General features: G+C 36.6%; 5 protein-coding genes across 9 annotated transcripts in view; all 5 read right to left on the reverse strand.

The window, feature by feature from the left end:
• The window catches only part of LOC129564973 (uncharacterized), a 1,742-nt gene extending 1,328 nt beyond the window's left edge, over positions 1–414 (reverse strand). The window contains exon 1 of the mRNA XM_055439225.1: positions 309–414. Coding sequence (XP_055295200.1) covers positions 309–414 — 106 coding nt within the window. The remainder of the gene's footprint in view (positions 1–308) is intronic.
• A 2,381-nt stretch (positions 415–2,795) lies between these two features.
• Positions 2,796–6,455, reverse strand: LOC129565241 (protein phosphatase 1L). Its single transcript, XM_055439898.1, has 4 exons — positions 5,063–6,455; positions 4,213–4,762; positions 3,705–4,021; positions 2,796–3,593 (listed from the first exon to the last, which is right to left on the reverse strand). Exons 1-4 carry the CDS (start codon positions 5,446–5,448, stop codon positions 3,380–3,382), a joined length of 1,467 nt encoding a protein of 488 aa, XP_055295873.1. The 5' UTR covers positions 5,449–6,455; the 3' UTR covers positions 2,796–3,379.
• A 60-nt stretch (positions 6,456–6,515) lies between these two features.
• LOC129565240 (sorting nexin-32) lies at positions 6,516–11,179 on the reverse strand. Of its 4 annotated transcripts, none has more exons than XM_055439893.1 (8): positions 10,602–11,179; positions 8,796–9,215; positions 8,592–8,713; positions 8,138–8,505; positions 7,996–8,072; positions 7,667–7,849; positions 7,457–7,474; positions 6,516–7,248 (listed from the first exon to the last, which is right to left on the reverse strand). In XM_055439893.1, exons 1-8 carry the CDS (start codon positions 10,836–10,838, stop codon positions 7,045–7,047), a joined length of 1,629 nt encoding a protein of 542 aa, XP_055295868.1. In that variant the 5' UTR covers positions 10,839–11,179; the 3' UTR covers positions 6,516–7,044. The 4 variants fall into 4 exon arrangements, with proteins under 4 accessions (XP_055295868.1, XP_055295871.1, XP_055295870.1 ...); XM_055439896.1 differs by having other exon boundaries at positions 9,541–11,063; XM_055439895.1 differs by lacking the exon at positions 7,457–7,474 and having other exon boundaries at positions 10,602–11,072.
• A 297-nt stretch (positions 11,180–11,476) lies between these two features.
• On the reverse strand, positions 11,477–12,864 carry LOC129565242 (60S ribosomal protein L26). Its single transcript, XM_055439899.1, has 4 exons — positions 12,743–12,864; positions 12,218–12,411; positions 11,981–12,121; positions 11,477–11,773 (listed from the first exon to the last, which is right to left on the reverse strand). The coding sequence occupies exons 2-4, from the start codon at positions 12,383–12,385 to the stop codon at positions 11,630–11,632; spliced, it is 453 nt and encodes a 150-aa protein (XP_055295874.1). The 5' UTR covers positions 12,386–12,411; positions 12,743–12,864; the 3' UTR covers positions 11,477–11,629.
• Positions 12,865–13,223: 359 nt separating this feature from the next.
• LOC129565243 (protein FAM151B-like) lies at positions 13,224–16,247 on the reverse strand. 2 transcript variants are annotated; one of them, XM_055439900.1, is made up of 5 exons: positions 16,077–16,180; positions 15,912–15,964; positions 14,804–14,917; positions 14,297–14,676; positions 13,224–14,229 (listed from the first exon to the last, which is right to left on the reverse strand). In XM_055439900.1, the coding sequence occupies exons 1-5, from the start codon at positions 16,163–16,165 to the stop codon at positions 13,672–13,674; spliced, it is 1,194 nt and encodes a 397-aa protein (XP_055295875.1). In that variant the 5' UTR covers positions 16,166–16,180; the 3' UTR covers positions 13,224–13,671. The 2 variants fall into 2 exon arrangements, with proteins under 2 accessions (XP_055295875.1, XP_055295876.1); XM_055439901.1 differs by lacking the exon at positions 15,912–15,964 and having other exon boundaries at positions 14,804–15,865; positions 16,002–16,247.
• Positions 16,248–19,770: the final 3,523 nt, after the last annotated feature.

The following is a 19,770-nucleotide window of genomic DNA, read 5'->3' on the forward strand; positions in this document are numbered from 1 at the left end:
ACACAGCCTAGATTGAAACAATCTTGTATCACACCATTCGCACAGTCTCCACATAATCTAAAATTGGTTTTTTTTTTGTTAGCTCCTGGAAAACGTCGATTGAAATGAAGTAAATTGCATGAAGCAAAAGTAAAATACCTAGACATAGTGTCATAGTTTTCCACAAGAAACTTAAAGTAGCAACTCTTTCTTGTGCCATCACAAATACGATAACAGCTTTTTCCATCGTTGAACGTGGTATTCTCTGAAATCAAATGTTTTCTGTTCGTTAGACAGTTCTGAGTTTTTTTCTCTTATTTTTACTGTACCTTGGCCGAATTTTTGTTCTAATTGACTTGTACTTAGCGGAACTTCACTCTCACTGCCAATTGACAATGGAACTAAAAATATTATTGCAATTAATTTGTATCCCATTTTGGGAACCCCGTTCACTATTTTGACTGTAAATAACAAAATTCTCTTGGGAAAAAGCAGAAAAGATCTGAATGAAAGTTGCACCGAAACTGATGTTCAAACGATACAAGAGAGAGGTTTTATACTTTAAGTGAATTCCATAAAGTTTATTATTATCTCTTGCCGAAAAAAGAGCTGAATAAATCTAAAAAAAATTTCCCCAGTCAATAAATGTGTAATTAAGGTTTTATGGTTTCATTGTTCGTTAAATAAATGTTCCAAACGACAAACGACAAAGCGCCAAAACCACAACGGTTGTCTACAAATTATTTGACTTAGATAAGCTACTCAAACATTGCATCGTTTCTACTTCTTGCGGAGAAAAGGGTGCACATCCTTGATTTTGACGTAGACAGGAAATAAATTACTTCCGTACACAAAAAACAACCGGCATTCGACGTCATTTTAGATACATTTCCGAAAATATCTCCGAAAATAACCATAAGCAAATGAATACGTGATCAACGTCGCTGATCTGCTGCCATCAGTCATGATAACGTAACAAGTCACAAAGCATTCTTGCTGTTTTAATCAACATGCGCATCTGATTTTATGATTTCAGCTATCTACTGTCATTTGTTTTCTATTGCACGCGCAACATTTTGATAAATTTAACATAATACGCGCGAAAACTCCTTTGTTTTGTTTTGTTTGCATAATTTATTTTGTTATCATGCATTGGCGCCGCCAAATTTCCTAATTGAGTGTTTAAAGCATGGCCGGTGATCAAAAATATTCTCAAAATTGAATACGTTCAGAGCTGTTATAGGCACTGCAAAAGTGCGGGCACTTGAATATTCTATATATATATTCTCGCGGATATGATTATAATATCGGTTTAAAAATAAATGCGTATTGCGAAATAGTTTGAAGAATGATTTTGTGTTGAGCACATGATTTTATGATTTGAATTATTTCCCAGAACTAAACGAAACACGTTCTAGCTATGTTGTATTGCTTCGATAAGTGTCTTTCTTTTATGACTTTAAACTGTTAAAATAATTCTAATACCCATATGCTTCCTCTGCGGTGAAACGAAGCCCGCCGCGTTGAACAGGCAAGATAGTGCACACAGTATTAACGAGAGCAGTACAGCACACTGTACTGCTCTCGCTCCAACACACACTGTAAGGCGCATAATACGAACTGAGCATAAAAGCGTAGAGAGCCAACACACAGACATGCGCATTTTACAACGATTGAGTTTGCACAGGACTGAGAACACTCAATCGTAGTAGCCATGCGTACAGGTGTGTGTTGGCTCTCTACGCTTCTATGCTCAGTTCGTATTATGCGCCTTGCAGTGTGTGTTGGAGCGAGATCAGTACAGTGTGCTGTTAATAATGATGTGTGCACTATCTCGCCTGTTCAACGCGGCGGGCTTCGTTTCACCGCAGAGGAAACAAATGGGTAATAACTGTTTAAATTCTAGGATTAGAACATCTCTTAGGAAGGAAATTTTTCTTCTTCGAGTCACAATTTTAAGAACAACATTTTGACTGACTCACTTGAAATCACAGCTAAAACGAAAGTCCCTTTTTTGAAACTGCTAAAATGAAAGATATCAACTTGATGAAATCAATTAAAACGAAATTCGTCTGGTGTGCATGTGATGTATTCTTATCTTTCGGTGATATTCAGGCCAAAGAAATACGAAATCAACAGAAATGCATATCAAAAGGTTCAAGAATCAACAGAAATGCAGTTCAAGAACAATGATGAGACTATTCACGCGATTCTTTATAGCTAAAAAGTCATTATCAACATTTTTATGTGTGTCATAAAATGACGAATGAGAATGGTAGTTTTATGCAATTTTGCGATATTCATGAAAACATAGTAATATCTTGTATTGAGAGTGTAAAATTTGAGACAATTGCTCTAACTGTTAACACTAAGTCTTACCTCCAATGATCATTAGATAATCATTATAAGAGTCTAATTCGAATGACATGGATTCTTTTCCTTAGTGGGAAATTCTCCATCATAAATTTATTGTCAGTCATGTGGATGCTAATACGAACTATCATGAATGATTTAATATGTCACCTCAATCAACATTTATGATTTCAAACAACCAGCCGAGGTTTAAGAGTAATTTAAGTGTTTCAATTGAAAAAAAAGCGATTTTTTTTTATCAGCACAACAATTTATGATTCAAATCCGTAGTTATTTTGATGATATTTTGATAAACACACATCTGTTGTAGACCACCCACAAAAACCAAGATAATAAAAATGGTTGCGTACACGTGACTGATGTTCCACCCAAGAATGGATTATGGTTATCTTTGTGATGATGAATTAACATTATAACTCAAAATATCTGGAATAAAACATCGATTTCGTTCTTATTTACCATTTTATTTAATTCAATTAAATTAGTTTGAATTTCGATTGTGACAATTTTGCATTGTTTTTCTTTTCTTTTTAATCTAATAAAATGTGTAAATAGAATTTCTAAAAATATGTACATTTAATAGTGTTGTTTCTGTTTTCTGTAAATAAATAATTAGTGTATATCAATGCATTTCTTCTCTGAAACATCAAAAAGGCTAAAAAGTCGTTCGTTCGTTTGTAATAATTATTCGAGTAGATGCTCGTTCAATTGTCGATCCCTATCCAAAAAAAAAATAATAATATATAAACATAAAATTGTTTGAAACTTGAATGAGTTTGTTTCGCATGAAGCACTGCGATTGTATGTGTTGTGATGAAAAGTGATGTTACACACTTGTGTTACATAAATACTCCAAAAGGTAAATGCTTAATGTAATCAAGGAAATAATTGTTAAAACTTAAAAAAAAGAGAACAAAAAACTCTGCGGCTGCCATCGATTCCAAACTGATCTAAATATATAATTTACCTAAACAGTAACCAATAGATAGAGAGTAAGAGACTCTGGCAAGATAACGTATATATTTGTTTAATTCTTTGAGGTACCAATTTGATAGCGACCATCTTTAAATGTGACCACCATTACGGTTATATTGTCGACCGACCCACGATTATACGATTCAATAACAATACTTTTGGCGCCAAAATGCGGTTCATCAAGTCTATCTTTGATGAAGGTCACTGCTTCTTCATTCGAAAATGTATCCCACAAACCATCCGAGGCAAGAATTATGAACTTCGGCCTAAAAAATGAACACAAACAATACAAAGGTTAGTCAAAATGCAGTTTAGAAAATGTCATTTTTGTTTCGTTCGGCCCAAAATGGAAAATGGATTCCGAAAGTAGCACTTACTTGTGATCATTAAGCTCAAATGTCAAAATATCCGGTTCAGCAATGACAAAGTTTTTCTCTTTCAGTGGATAATCTCCAAGTGCACGTGACGTGGCCAAAATGCCGGCCACACGCCATACTCCTTTGAACTGCACAAAACCGCCTGCTTCCTGAATTCGTTTCAATTCCCTGGTTTGTTGTGGCTTGTGGTCGAATGACAATGGGATGACATTCCCTTTTCCATCGCACATGACACCACGGGAGTCGCCAACATTCGCCACGATTAATTGAGTTTTATAAAGCACGGCAAGTAGCAGAGTTGATCCGGCGACATTTTCCTGTGAAAAAAGAAGAAGATACAAATAAATAGAAAAATATTGAAGTTTTGTGTAAATAAAATGCTCATTCGACTTATTTCATCATTTTATCGTCTTAATATGGACCAATCCATCAGAAAGTTATGTAAATAATCATAAGGCGTAATAAAAGAAGTGCAGAATAAAAATGGAATCATAATCGAAAAACGTACATATTTCTTCGCCTTTTCAACGAGTTCATAGTCTGTGAGTAGTACGAGATCCGTAACCATTTTACCGAAATTAATTTTCCTATCCCTATCTACGTAATAGCCGGCGTCATGCTCTTCGGGTTTAACCGCTTTATTGGTTGTTTTCAAGAAGCTCTCTTTTGTCAGGCGAATCGAACTCAATTTGCTGAGGAACGAATCTTGTTCTTGGCTGCAATTCGATTTGGCCGGATTGCAATCATCATCTTGACTCAGTGCCTTTTTCAATTTATTTCGTCGTTGTGAGACAGGTGTTTTTGGCGGTTCATCGGTTTTCTTCTCTTCATTCTCGCCACTTTGCACTGGTTCAATATGATTGAGTAAGATTGAACCTCGTCGACGTGGTATCGGTGATATCTTGCCGGCTGAGATATTGATTGCTTCTTCGATTTTCTTGCCCAGTCGATCCATTAATTGATCTTTGGCAAAAACAGCTGCAAACTCACCGCCATGTCCATCAAGTATGGTGAATATGGTAACATCTGTGCCTTTTATGTTGGAAGCCATCACATAGCTGTCAAACAAATAAAGATATTTTACGATTAAGGTCAAACTGTTTGACAAATAAAAATACACGATGCGCGCGAGAGACAAAACAACAAGACAAACACACTATTCGAAAACAAACAAATGATATAATCGACACACTGCCAGGCATAAGTTTATTTATAGCGTTGACTCGTGCTTGCAATTATATAAGCCATTGTATAAAAAAAAAAACCTGAACCGTGTCGCGTCAATTTGACGCACAATTTGCGGCAAGTCGATTATTATTAAACGCAAATGAAGTAAAACGATTTGAAAATACACTTACCGATCTTCCATGCGTGGACGTCTGCCCTGCACCGCGTACACAGCACCATACTCATGAATTTCCTCCCAACTATTACGTTCGGCCGGTGACCGTGTTGATGTACGATCTCGATTACGCGGCGAATATAACGGCACACCGAAATGATGACCAACACGTCGCATTACGTTCTGACTCCACAATTCCAGCACATGCAAATAGCTCACAAAGACAATGCAAAGCAATGCAAAAACAATCACCTCCGTTCGCATGCAATATAAACGCAACAGTTTCCAAATGTAGGCCATGGTTGAGTTCAAGGGTGATATACCCATAGCAAATTTCGACAGAAACCTCATTTGTGACATGTACGCCTGGTAGAAGATTTTATCTTCTAATTCGTCATCCATGCCGTGCTGCCGATACTCTCTTTGGATTTAATTTTTCCCCTCTCTCTATCTCTCTCACTCTCTCTCGGTTCGTTTGTTGTTTTCTCAAGTCGATTATTATACACGTACACACGTACGATTTCAATGTCAAAACCAATCAAAATTGGCGGAAATAATGTGGAGCAAGCAATGAAAAATTGCCGTATTTTACTTGAATATTGTGTCTGTCGGCATAGAAAGCACTTGTGTCAATAGAATCATGAATGTTTTTTTTTTCTCTCGCTTTTCGTAACAGTCCGGCTATATTTATTAAACCAGATCTTTGGTTTTCTTTCTCTCTCTCTCTCCCTTTTTGCAAATCATACACTGGGTTTAATCGAAATTTTGCATTCTACGTCAAGAATTAGCTCGATATTTCTGTATCAATCTTTCGACAGCCTTTTCAAAACAGACTCGATTTGTGTTTGTTTTGTAGCCGAATTTATCACATGCACACACACACTGTTCCCGTATTATCTCTCAAAACGATGATGATGATGAGCGCCCGACAATTAAGAGCAGCATAAAAATAGAATATAAATCATTTGCTTCGTTTTTGACTTGTTCGAATGTGAAAAAAAATCGCTTCACGGCACCAATCATTATTGAATCGATGTCCAAATTGCACAATGCAATCAACACACTTTCAACACTCACATTAAACAAAACGGTTTGATTGTTTTCTTTTAATGTGCTACTAATAAAATGTACGACGTGATGTTTTCAACACTAATTTTCCATCAGAATTTTTCTTCGCATTGGACTGAGTTTTTTCTTTCTTCTACGCTGTGTTGTTGCTTACATTTCCTTTGATTGGATGATGGTGATGTGGCATGAAGTTGGCTCAGTGTGATGAGCGCCTGAAATATATGACAGTGACAAGTGCTGGCAGGGTTGGAATAATGTAAATAAAACTCGCTGTGTTTTCCCATCGCAATCATAATGGAATTATTGTTTATTTAATTTATTCCATAGCAATGCGATAGAGTTCAGGCTTGGTGAATTCACATGAAAAAAATAAAAACAAAGAAAATGAAAACAACTCATCATTTCGCTGATGTAATAAATTGTATCTTTTTTTATTGTAAATGGATTGAAATCTTCGAAAAATGCATTTATAAACTCTATTGAAATATTTATCGCAATATCGTAGTATCTTTTACTAGGCTGAATATCTGGATTCCAAATACACAATTTTGAAGCACAATCCAATTCTAAAAATTACTCGTAAATATTTAAAAATGAATTCTCTAGTTGGTTCTGTTGTTAGTTTTTTTAACTTCTTCTTTTTTCATCCATTTTCTTCTGGTTGTTTGACACTCAACATTTAACTTGCATCCTCCTCAGTCAGCTTATTCAACGAATATACATTTATTTTGTGTGCATTAATGCTTTTATAAAAGTATTGTTTTTTTTTTTGGAATCACGTACATCCATACAAATATATCAAAGTTTGAATGTCTAATTTTGGTATCGATTCTCTCTACGCACGCCATGCAACGGCGAAACCAATTCCCGATACACATTTATATAGTATATATAGATAGATTTTTCTTTTGTTTGCATCTGTATCATTATTTAGGCGAGTTCACGCAAAGCGAGTACCGATTGTCGCAAAAATTCGTATTGAGATTTAGCATGTTTAACCTCGAGTTCGGCCAATTCGATGAGGGATTTCTTGAAGGCAGCCACACGACGGGCACGGAAACTTGTTAATTCTTGTTTGCCACGAGCTGACATCGCCTCAAACTTTTCACATGCATCAGTTTGAGCTTGTTCGGCCTAAAAGTTTAGCAAAACAAAAGTCAGAAACAATTGATAAGATAACATTAATTGAGTGGCCGTTCACTGTCGTGCCAACATACGCTTATTGTATTATTTTACATTTTGATATGGAATTTCATGCAGAACAGAAACAATTGAAAATATAAATTGATAAGCGTGAAAGAACAACAACAACAACAAAAAGCGTTATGTATATGCATGTTACCTCTTGTACTTCCAAAGGCTGCTTGAAAAGAGTGAGTGTATGAGGAGGGTTTTCGATTAGTAAATTTTTTACATGAATGCCAAAGTAAGCAATGCGTTTGTTTTGTTGGTTAGAAATTCAACTTAACATTTAATGACTAGTATGAGTTGATTAGTGACGTTTTTATGGTACATTGCGTTGCTTTTTAATGTAGTAGAAAGTGACACTCACCGCATGAACGTCCTTATTTTTGGAACGAGCCTTCTCCAAATTCCGGTTTGCCGTTTCATAGGCAGCAAGGCAGCGTAGACGACGCACCAACAACGCTTTGGCTGCATTGCTATCGCGTTGGTAGTATCTCAGTGTATCTCCCAGCTTCAAATCTTGGTCACTCGACACACGTCCTTCCATATTCTACATGATACATGGATGGTATGAGATCAATAAATCAAACTTATTTAATTTTTTTCCCGAAAAAGTCAGGTCACGTCTTCTTCAAGAAAAACCTAAGCTTCATTCGAAGACCTTTTCTATTCCAAACTCAATTCACTTGCACTTACACGAATCTTTTCAAAAACTTCCGCACTTTTTGCGAGAAATTTCTCCATGTTACTGCCATGATGTGTGGACAACTGCACTAAATTCGTAAAATATGATTAATTCAGTATTTAAATATGATTAATTGATATTATTCACAAATACCTAAATTCGAGGAAATTTTGATATGTGTATCAGCGACTTCCTTGTGTTTTTTGGTCATGCGTTCGGTACGTGTGGCGGCTTCTTTCAAGTGTGCATTCAATTCGGTCAAGTAAGTGTATTCGTTTTCAAAGAAATCGTTCACATCACGAACAGTTGCACCCAAGTAAATTTCATCGGTGGTTTTGCCCAAACTTCGTACCAATCCGCCGAAGAGGTCGATTTTCTTGCGTGGTTTTGCACACAAATCCTGGTCATACTCCAAGAATACTTTCAAGTGTTGGTCAATGCGAAATACGGGATGGGAAGCCAGTCGCGACAGAAACACCTCATGCATTGCTACAGTTTTCTTGAACGTTGCCAAATATTCTCTGCAAAAATGAAACAAAATATTCAACCAAATTATTTATTCCAAGTTGCGACTCTCAATTGATTGGTAATTTGGTTAAAAACTCACGCTTCAAGCTCTTGTTTCATTTTCTTGAACTCTTCCTTAGTCATATTGCCCTCACCCTCGCCAAGGCGTTGCAATTTTTCACGTGATGCATCAAAGTCCGGTCGAGGCGGACACGGTGGAATCTAATTAGAATCAAATAAGAATTTAAATTCAATTACCGCACCATGTTTGATGGGGGAGACATTGAAAACAAAGGGCACTTACGATGTAACCAGCATACTCTTCATTCTCTTCATATCGATCGTGTAGCCAAATGAATTCCTCGTGTTGGCGCACAACGAAAAAGTCTTGTTTGGCGTATGTTGGAAATGTGGTGCGTGTATGTACGGTGAATTTAACCTTATCTTTTTCGCTAAGCGCATCCGATATATCAACTAACAATGTATTTTCAGCTAATGGAATGGAAGTAGTGGGTGTTGTTGCCGTATTGTTTGTGGCATTATTGTCACCATCGACGGAACCTTGTTGTTTGACCTGTGACGATATTTGTAGCGGTGGCGTTCCAGAGCCTGCATCCGATACACTTGCTACACTGTCACCATTATCACCGTTCTCATCGCCACCGTCACCACCACCACCACCACCATGCAATGGGCTACCATTTGTTGTTTCGTCAGCACTGTCCTATAAAATGAGAACCAAAATAATTCGACCATGAATTCATTTCCAATGTCAATTTTAAAAAACGATTGTATCAATGCTGTTTGATGTTGGTATCGTGACCAGTTTTTCCGTGACTCATTTAGCTTCGACGGAAACGAGATTGTGAATGTAATTTAATTAGCACGAAATTACGCCTCTTTCAATGCGATAAAAAAAACATTGCTGGCACTCGGTTCCATATCTCGGCAGCACCATTTACATATTATTGCAATCAATTGACTGTCAATTGCATTCTTGGAATCAATTTTTCCTATTTTATGCTTTAAAATCCATTCAATATGCTTACCATCATTGTTGCGGTGTTTTCTTGTTCGACCTTTTTTTTACTATCTAAAATCACTTTTTCCCAGTGCACACACACTCACACCCAACACCAATAGATTATGAATTTATTTTTTCGATAAGATTTTTGTTATCAAAATTTTGTATGACTAACTTGTTTCACGCACTCACAGAACAAATACACAACAAAGAAAACAACGATTAAAAACTGAAATGAATTGCTTAAAAATTCCTATCCGGTATGTTTGCCGTCGCGCGATACCGATATCATTTGTCGAATGAATGCAAAATAAATAGCGAGAATGAGTGAAAGAGGAAAAAAAAAGAAAGACACAATTTCTTTGGGGCTTTTCGATTTCTGTCCGGATGTTTTGTATGAGACAGATCTTTACAAGTGTTAATAATACTATGAAGATGACGTCGACGTTTTGATGGAAGTAATTGCAACAAATAACATTATACACACTTCGTATGAGCTACGTATTCGTTTATAAAAAATGACACAGTGAATACCTTCTACACACAAAAATTATATTGTAAGTCACACTAATCCAACAAGAGAGAATTTCTTATGTTTTTTTTTTTATTGAAATAAATCACTACAAAGCGCTGAGCTGGCTGTGTGTATGTGTGAGTGCGATTCTTGTTCTTTGCCCGTTGTTTTGTTCCTATGGCGGTGAAGTGTCAGTGCGAACGAATGCGGTGTAAATGTGTGCGTGCACCTTTGGTATCGAAAAGAAGGGTTGTCCATTCAATGTGTGATCGGCGGTATGAATAACAATTCTAACGTACAATACCCATTGCAATTGACAATGGAATTTAAGTCAACGATGCGATACAGAGATTTTAACACTAGAAAAAAAAACCAATTTCTAATAATACCAACGAAGGTTGGTGAAAATGACCATAGAATAAAAATGACCATAAATTGCATCAAAGTTAACTGTATTGAACGAGTTCCGATTGACATTTTTAACCTTTTGCACCGAATGAGTCACAGCTATGATTTTTGCAAAACATATATCGATATTGGACTGAATACTGTGATTCGATTTTTTTTCTTACCGTGATGCGAAAATATTTCTCCGGATCGATTTTCTCAAACATCGGCTTCGAATGATGTGTCGTTTCCAAAATGTTATTATTCTCTAAATCATTATTATCAGTTGAGAACACTCTTTTAACTGCACTTCCGAATTGACTGTACATTGTGTCGCTTGAATGTCGAAAAAAAAATGCTAAATAAATAAATATTATTAATCTACCCGTTGTCACAAAATGCAGCGTGCTAAAAAGGCACATGTAATTTATTTCACAGCCTCAGATCAACTAGCACAATGCTACAGTGAGAGAGTGTGCGAGAAAAAAGCGCACAACTAGGAGAAGTCAATTATCATCACCAAAATATCAACGAGAACCGTACGACAGAGAAAAATAGAGAGAAAGATAGAGCAAAAGCGAGAGTGAGAGTGAATGAGATGCAGTTACGAACAAAAAATTTATGAATAAGCGACCAATGTGTCGAACAACTCGTCCGCTTCAAGCGATTTTATAAATAAAACGCTTTGTTGGACTCGGACATATGCATAGTGTTTCACTCTTTTTGTCGTGTGTATCTTTGTTTATTCGTTTGGCTGATATATGCGCATTTTCAGCCGATTTATCGACACAACGATGATATACGACTCACATAATACGATAAACAACAACAACTACAATTAAATCGACGTACATTTTCAACGACAACAATACCGACATAGATTTTCTTTGCCCTTTACTTGTATTTATTGGGTTTTAAACCGACTAGCAAATGAGTTGGTGATCGTGAATGCTGTGCTGAAATGAAGAAAGTGTTTTTCTGAAAAGAAAGTCTTCCCTTTTCGTAGAATATGAAAACAATGTACTTTCGAAGAATCGGATCTGACAAATAAAAACTCCAATTGATTTTCAACTTCTTTTTTGGAACAAAGAATGTTTTTTTTTGTTTTTTTATTAAATGTTAATTATCGATGTTCGGATCGAAAGAAAACATCTGATTTTATTTTATTTTCATTTATGAAAATCTCCACGGCATTCGCGTCTACACTTGCCACTTAAGCAGTTTCCATTGGAGTAGCGGTGGTGGTTTCTTCAGTGTATTTGCCCTTGTCCTTTCCAAGAGCGGCCAATCGTCCCTTAGCACGACGTTCCAAGATGGCTTTACGGTCCTTGTCCATCTTCAATTTAACGATAACGCACTACAAACAACGACACACAGAGAGAAATCGAATTATTATTATGGATTTGGTCTTGATTTTTTGTGAGTGAATGAAAACAGTTGCAATGGATTTTCGTATGTGGTACACATGTGAACTGATTCTTTTTTACATGTCTAAGCTTTCATGTCTAGCACATCTAAGCTGACCAATGTTTTCTAATAGAATGGGCCAAATTTCAGTACTCACCTTCGATGGGTGGATACCGACTGGGGCGTTTGTACCGTTTGTCTTCTCACGTTGGATACGTTCGATGTAGACAACGAATTTTTTTCTGTACACTTGGATCACCTTGCCAACTGTGTTGCTTTTATAGTGACCTCGTACAACCTGCGTGCAATAAAGGAAAAGAGTGGACAGATGAGTTGAATGTACGAATTATTCGGCTAACACAGAAGTGTATTGAATTGTGGAAGTGGTACAAACCTGAACTTCATCGTCTTTACGGATTGGCATGCGACGAACGTTGTATTTTTGTCTCAATTCCTTGGACAATGGTGCCGACATCAACTTCCGACGAATGTGTGAAGGGGCAGTGAAGTGCCGCTTACGGTTTTTGCTTCGGTCTGAGGTAACGTGCTTGTTGAACTTCATGATGAACTAAATTAGCTTTTGTCGTGCTGAAATCGTTCGAAAGAGAAAAGAAGAAGAAAAATCGTTAGCTTGGTCAACACTTTGAATTGATTTTCAAATGCTTGTGAAATATGCTCAACACGCGTATAAGTGGCCACAGCAATGACTGAATGACAGCACATAAAATGCTTGCATTTTTAGGTTAGTCGACGACAACACACAATATTAACATTAAATTCGATTTTTTCCACATAAATTCTAAATTCCCATATGCATTTCATATGCAACGCAGTATTGGACATTAAACGAAAGTGTTGAGCATATTTTCGGAAATAGTTTTCGATGAAAAATTAAATAAATCACTTGAAAGCCACTCACCGACGGCCGTATCGTATAAAAACAACACGTGAAAGAGTGAGCACCGGAATCAGCGGTGACATCTCAACCTTGGTATCCGTCGCCATTTTGCCGAATTTCTCCTCTGTACAAGCGCAATCTGTCAGAACGCATGGCGCCATCTATCATTTTCGGGCTTTAGTTCTAAAACGAACCCGATTTACACAAATCCAATTCGAATGCGCGAACATTTGAAATTTCTTCTGTCGTTGGATGGAGAGTGTTCACGAATGGATATCGCACACATTGACATGATTTGCCACTTGAGAATTTGCAGGTGCTTTTCGATCCCGTTCATATGTACCATGAAGTGGAAAAGTTTCACCTTTTTTTCGTTATCAATTCCATTGTTCCTCTTTTTTGTCGCGCTCAGGTGATTTAGGCGATAGCGACCGATAAAGGGTGAAAGAATGGCAAAAAGAAATAGTAAGCACTTGAGATGAAAGAATAAAATTCACTTTCATTTCAATTGATTGAATTCCATTTTATTTATTCATTACTTTTTTTTCATTAAATGCTGGTCTACAAGTGAAAACATGTTAACTCTAAAAATTTATCGTTGAGGTAAAATCTTGTACTAGTAGGAATGGCACATTTTAGGACATCTCTTTGAATTTTTTTTCTTTTTTTTTATTTTTATTTTTCATTTACGACTAAATATGTCAACAACATTCTAAAATCGTGTATGTGTGTATATTTTGATTAGTGCACTAACTGCTATCTATAGACTTTCTATGTGAATTGTTTCTCTTTATTTTAAAAATGGTTTTTGTGTGCCAACTTAAATTCAATAATTGAACCTTTTTTTTTCTTCTAAATTTTTTCGTTTTTTTTTTATCTTTGAAATTTTCAAAAATTCCTTAGAATTGTTTGGCTCAATGAAGAGACCGCTGATGATACTATGCTACATTTTAATAGAGGCCATTTCTAAAGAACATAGCAAAAGCGATAGCGACCAAATTGAATAGACCGAATTTAATAAAAGTGGCCGCACCACTTTTCAAATTCAATTTCGATTCCAAATCTTCTGGTACGTCAACATACACCTTTTTGACAGTGAATGTATTGATGAAGTCTTGCAATTTATCCTTATCAACTAAATCGGTATCGTTTTTGCCCGACCAGATGGTGAAGGTGACTTTACGTTTATCCTTGCTGACTTCATCGAACAAGTTCTTCAATGAATCTTTGCTTTCGGCAGCGATGGCGGCACGAACTGGGAATGTAATTGGATAACCGACTGGAATTTCGCTTTCTTTGATGGCTTTTTTCATGGCATCAACATAGGTTTGATTGTAGCTGATTTTGTCTTTACCCAATTCAGTGGTCCATCCAATTGAGAGAGTTTTGTTGACAAGGTTTTCTTTTGCGTCAAGGACAGCACCGAAGAATTCCTTTGCATTGACTTCATCGCCAGCCGCTTTGCCTGGACCGGTAATGATATCCGCGTTGATCCAGAGATGTTTCAACTGTGAACACAATCATTTCAATTAGTAATTTTAATTTACAAAAAATGCGTTTTACCATCACACGTACGTCTTTTGGTTTCCATGATTGCACTGCCGATTTCAGGGCCTCGATTTGTTTGAAATCAAGTTTCACACCTTTCACACTTTTGTTTGCCGTTTGGGCGTCCATGTTGTAGGCAACAACTGCATCCAGAAATTCTTCCAATGATAAATCAGATTTGTCCGTTGGTGGGTGTGCCAAGATTGGAATTTTGGCTGGTGTCGAGGATCCGGCTGATGACCCTTCTGAAGCCGCTGGTGATGCTGGTTTTCCATCACCTTCATTTGCTTTTGCTTTAGTTGCTTCTGGCTTACCTCCCACAGGTTTATTATCGTCTGGTTTTGTTGTTTCAGGCTTGGGTACGTGATATCCAAAAACCACATCGGCTTCGATCATTTGAACTTTGTCTATTCGAATTACGAAAATCATTATTGTTATTATTCAAGAGAAAAATTTGCTTTTGTTTGATCGACCAAGCAATTTTACCTGGGTGGTTGAGAAAAAAAAATTTGAAATTCAAAATATGTGGCTTACCATTAGTGAGAGCCTGTTGAAGTTCGTCATGTGAATTGACTGCATGTGCCCATTTGACTTCAGCCAAGTTACCACAACAAATGCTTGAGCCGTGGCTAATTGGCATGATAAATGCTAATACAAATATCCACAACATGTTTACTTTAGATTTTTGATGTTAATTCAACCAGTCAAAGTGAGTAAAAAATGGTACAGAAAACTGAACTGAATTGGCTCAAAACGATAAATGCGCTCGACAAAAAAGTCGTTTAGTGTGAATTTTAATTTTTTTATCGTTGACCAACGAAGGCTCAAAGTAGACTGATGAAAAATGATTGAAACGACAAACTGTATATCGATCCAAATTAGCGATGGTTCACACTTTGATTCTCTGTTATCTGTGTATTAATCACGTAGGTATATGTGATAAAACGAAAATTGCGAGCGATATGATATTATTCAATATTCGCTTAGAATTTCGATCATCCGTTGTTCGTATGTATGAGAACGTGGCCAATGGAATTAATATCAGGTGCGGTAAATCAGCTTCAAACAGATATCAATCCAATTATATTGTACCCTTTATCAAAATTAATGCCAATAATATAGAGAGATTAAAGGTGGCTTCGAGGTGAATCATTGTTTTTTCCAACGTAATTCTCGTTGTTATATTTCTATATGACTTTTTCAAAGCACAGATTTAATTCAATAAAAAAAAATTCGTTGATATTTTTTCGCAATGGAATGACAAAATAAAACTATTAACTTCTTGATAAGCAAAACAAAATTAATTTGGCACACAAATAACACGAGCACAATGGGCAAATTATGAATATATAACAAATGGAATATTCAGTTTTTTTTTCCTCGTCCCTTTGCTTTGAGCCAGGTGAATGCGAGTGATGTACACTCCTTGAAATTTAAAATGCATGTATTGGTCCAGAGTTGGATGGAAGATGTGATTGGCTCATATATTTAGCCGCAAAATGAATGGAATTTTCTAGCTAGGTCTGGCGGCCAGCACACATGCAATGTGCTGGAATACATGTACGGAATTTTGCGCCTGTATATGACAGTAACATCCTGGAGAAAAACGAAGGAGAAACGATTATGTATCATGTTTCATTACCAAAAATAGTAACCAGCAACAACAATGAAACTCCGATTCCGAAATCGATAAATCTGCAAAAAAAAATTCACTTCAGTCAGATGCCCTTACAATGGCAAGCGCAAGTCTTGAAACACCCGAACGAACGTCGGAAAAAATCAACAAAACTTTGACAATTCGTATGACGGTTGTGCTACTGCTACTACTGCTTCTTCTTCTTCTTCTTTCTCTCCTTCGTTCAAATCAATCACGACTTGGGAAAAACACAAACACATTTTAATTTCTGTACTAAAACCAAGTAAACAGATGCGAACGCTTACAAACGTCTTGTGTGCCGTCGTTAACGACGTTTGCTGTTGCACTCAGAGAATCAAAGAGAATAAAATTGCATGTCGCATTCGCTAGACGATGTTCAAACCTCTTGCGGATAATGTGCAAACCTAATTCCATATTGACTGCGAAATTTGAATGCGTGCAAGAATACACAATCGATTTTATCGGTTTATGCGTTTTAATTCTTATCAGAAATTCGTTTGAATTTCGCTGGATTTTAATTATTTTTAGTGAACGAAAATGCGATTTTCTTATTCATTTTTTTCAACGTGTTTTGTATCTTGATTATTAAGTAACGATTGTAAAATTCGAGTATTGTCGATAAAAAATTGTCGGAAATGATTTTGCCCTTCTTGAGTATTTCGTCATAAGTTATCATCTCGTTTCCTTCAATTGTTCTAATGTGGAAAACACCAAATCATTGTGAGTCATTTATTTGGACATGGAAACTCGGTAGATATGAAAATATGAAAAAAGTGGTAAATTTTCACATAAGACTTCGATCGGAAGTAAGAAGCTCAATGGGATGGATTTCCTAGTTGAAGAAAAATATAGAATTTCAGTTCGTCGTGAATAGTTTCACTTAAGTTCATACAAAACACTCCATAGTCATCCGCATTCGTATTGAATTCAGTACGGTCATATGAGAAGGCCGTTTTGTTGGGTTTTAATACAAAATCGATAGATTTCATAACGAAACGTACTGCGATTATATTGGCTTAATGTTCAGTTAGAATATATTCTAATACTAGTGTATTTCGGTGTGGTGCTTGCATCATAAAAATGAACGATTTGTGAAAACACGTGTCAGCGACAATATGAAAACACGTATATGTCCTCATATGTATTTGAATGAGTTTATTTCGGATGTTTCAGAAACCATTGAAATGAAAGTGATGAGCGAACTTTGAGCCGACTTTAAATTGCTTAAAATAATAGCAAAAAATGCGTAACATTTGAAGAAGGAATGTTTTGTTCATCGAACTTGAGCGACAAAAAGGCTGTTGAATGTTATTTGCGATTGAAATACGTTAGACGATAAAAGACGAAATCAATTGAAATGACCCACGTCAGTTATTCGAACGTGCTGATAATTTGACCATTTCAAGATCATAAAAGTAAAAAAAAATTGGAAAAATTTACATTATTCAGTTGACTACGGATTCTTTAGGAAGAAAATACGGGAAAAAAACCCATCTTAACTGGAATTATCCGTTGGTTGAACTTTTATCCCGATGTAAATGTGCGAATGAGGCAGTAAATAATGCTTGGTGAAATGATATTCCTTGGTTCTTGCTGAAAAATCCATTTTAATTGCTGTCCTATGCACCCATCTGAGTGCCTGCGCCCATGAATGCACATTGCACATACAAGCGTCAGAAAGTCTTTTAATAAAATAAAAAAACTTATGGGCCAGTACGTGTAATTCACTTTCGCATATACATGCATTCCCATGTAGATTCTCTGCAAATTGCACATCTATCCGGATTATGAACTTTGAAAAAAACCGGAATAAAATTTTTATTCGTTTACTATACGCGATGCGCATAATTTTATTCGCATGTAAACTAATCGCATCCACCTTATTAAAATTTTTTATCAATATTACGTAGCTCAACATTTTCTGGATTTTGCTCAATGGGCGTATTCAAATAGTACAGTTTACGGGTTTGACATATTATTAAGTCTACCCGTGTGGAAAATTTTTTCAATGTCCCAATTTAGTCGACTGACTGAAAGAATAACTAAACGTGATTGTCTCCATACAAAACGCATGATTTCAATCAACTTAGCCAGTTTTAGTTGTGTTTCACTACAGTTACATACAACTGAGTGACTGTTAGTCATTTTATTTGCACACGGGTATCGATTTAGAATTGATTGAATTATTAATTTTGTAGTGAATAGCAAAAAGTCACATTGAAATGGCATCCAGCAGTGTAATAACATATAAGTTCTAATTAGTTCCGAAGAAAATTATTGATTCTGTGGAATAACGTTTATTATTGAGCGTAAAATAGGAACAAGTGTGATTGATAAAACTAGAATCAAATATTATGGAATGAAATCGCTGCATATGCCAAATCATTGCCAACTAAGCTCAACCGATATCGTGCAACGAAATCGAAAGGGCCAAAATTACTCAGGCGGCTCATTTCAACATTGAATTTCCTCTCCATTTAATTCATTTGTTATCACGGAGGACGGTAGTCCGACCAGTGACGCTCCATATACTGTGCATTTTTAGCCACAATGTCAAAAAATGCCAATTTTTGCGTCACTGGTATATATACAGCTAATATGCTATTTTCGCAGGACGGTACTTGGGCCCCGGAGTGCCAGGGGCCGTTTGAAAGGCCTTGGCCCAAATAGCCGAAAACGCCATACCACACTGGCCAAAAAGCCTGTCTGCTCAAAAATACCTTGCTCCGTAAATTAGCCCCAATTTTCACCCCCTCCCCCTCACAGGGGGTGTCGGAGGGGGGATGTGGAGGTGTCCAAAAAATGTTGCACATCCCCACCTATCCAACGCCGGTCCAAACTCCCCGATCGGTTTACAAACAAAAAAGTTATGGGCATTTTTAGTAAGTACTTGGTTTTCCAGAAGTGAAGCATTTCGTGCGTCCGTCTGTCCACTTTTTGACCCCCCCAAACTTCCCGTGCCACTATGCCTATGTTGTAGCTGGCGTGGGGTCACGTTGAAATCCACCGTCAAAATGACTCTCTGCATTGGGAGAAAATTTGCTATAGCTCTTGGCCCCAAAACATCTCCGACTTTTACAAACGTCGATTTCTCAGCCCAGAGCAACGAAGACATCAATCTGGCAAAACTAGTTGGTAGCCATTTGGGGAGACCTTCAAAACATTCCATACACACATGGCCACTTTCACGTCATTTAAAAGAGAAAAGTCGATTTTTATGAAAAATCGATCCCCTTAAATTTCACACAAATGGCGATTACTCAAAATTGGCCCAAGAGTTTTCAACCAAAAACTGAGCGTTTGTAGCCGGCATCCATACAAACAAAACAGCATATGCCACATATCCGGGAAAATTCGTATTTCGAAGTTTTGGGCATAGGCAATTCATCAATGAACGGAAATTGTACAAAGAGTCGCATTCTACGATGAAATTGCTGCCAAAAATACGCTCTACTGGCTGAAAAAGGCTCACGAAAGACCATATCTGCTCAATTTTCGACGATCAATCGATTAAAAGTGGTCCCAATGCGATCTGAGGCCATTTCATGGTCGAAAAATAGGTCGGATTGAAGTGAATTTTTCAACTTGCTCTATTTTCACTGAAAATAACATTTTTGTTCGGAAAACACGTGAAATAGACCTCTGACGACATTTTGTCCTTAGAGAACTGCTATTTTTTTCGTGAAAATAATGGGAGTCTACCAACATTTGAATATCCATTTCGTTGTCATTTTGGTCATAAATCGGTATTTTTACATCTGAATGTATGAAATTGAACTTTTGTTCGGGGGATACATAAAAAATGCACTTTCCAGAGCTTTGGTGTACGCTCTTACAGTGATTT

The sequence above is a fragment of the Sitodiplosis mosellana genome, unplaced genomic scaffold (genome assembly GCF_009176505.1).
Source record: "Sitodiplosis mosellana isolate CC-2019 unplaced genomic scaffold, AAFC_SMos_1.0 Smas_scaffold_2, whole genome shotgun sequence".
Taxonomy (NCBI): Eukaryota; Metazoa; Arthropoda; class Insecta; order Diptera; family Cecidomyiidae; genus Sitodiplosis; species Sitodiplosis mosellana.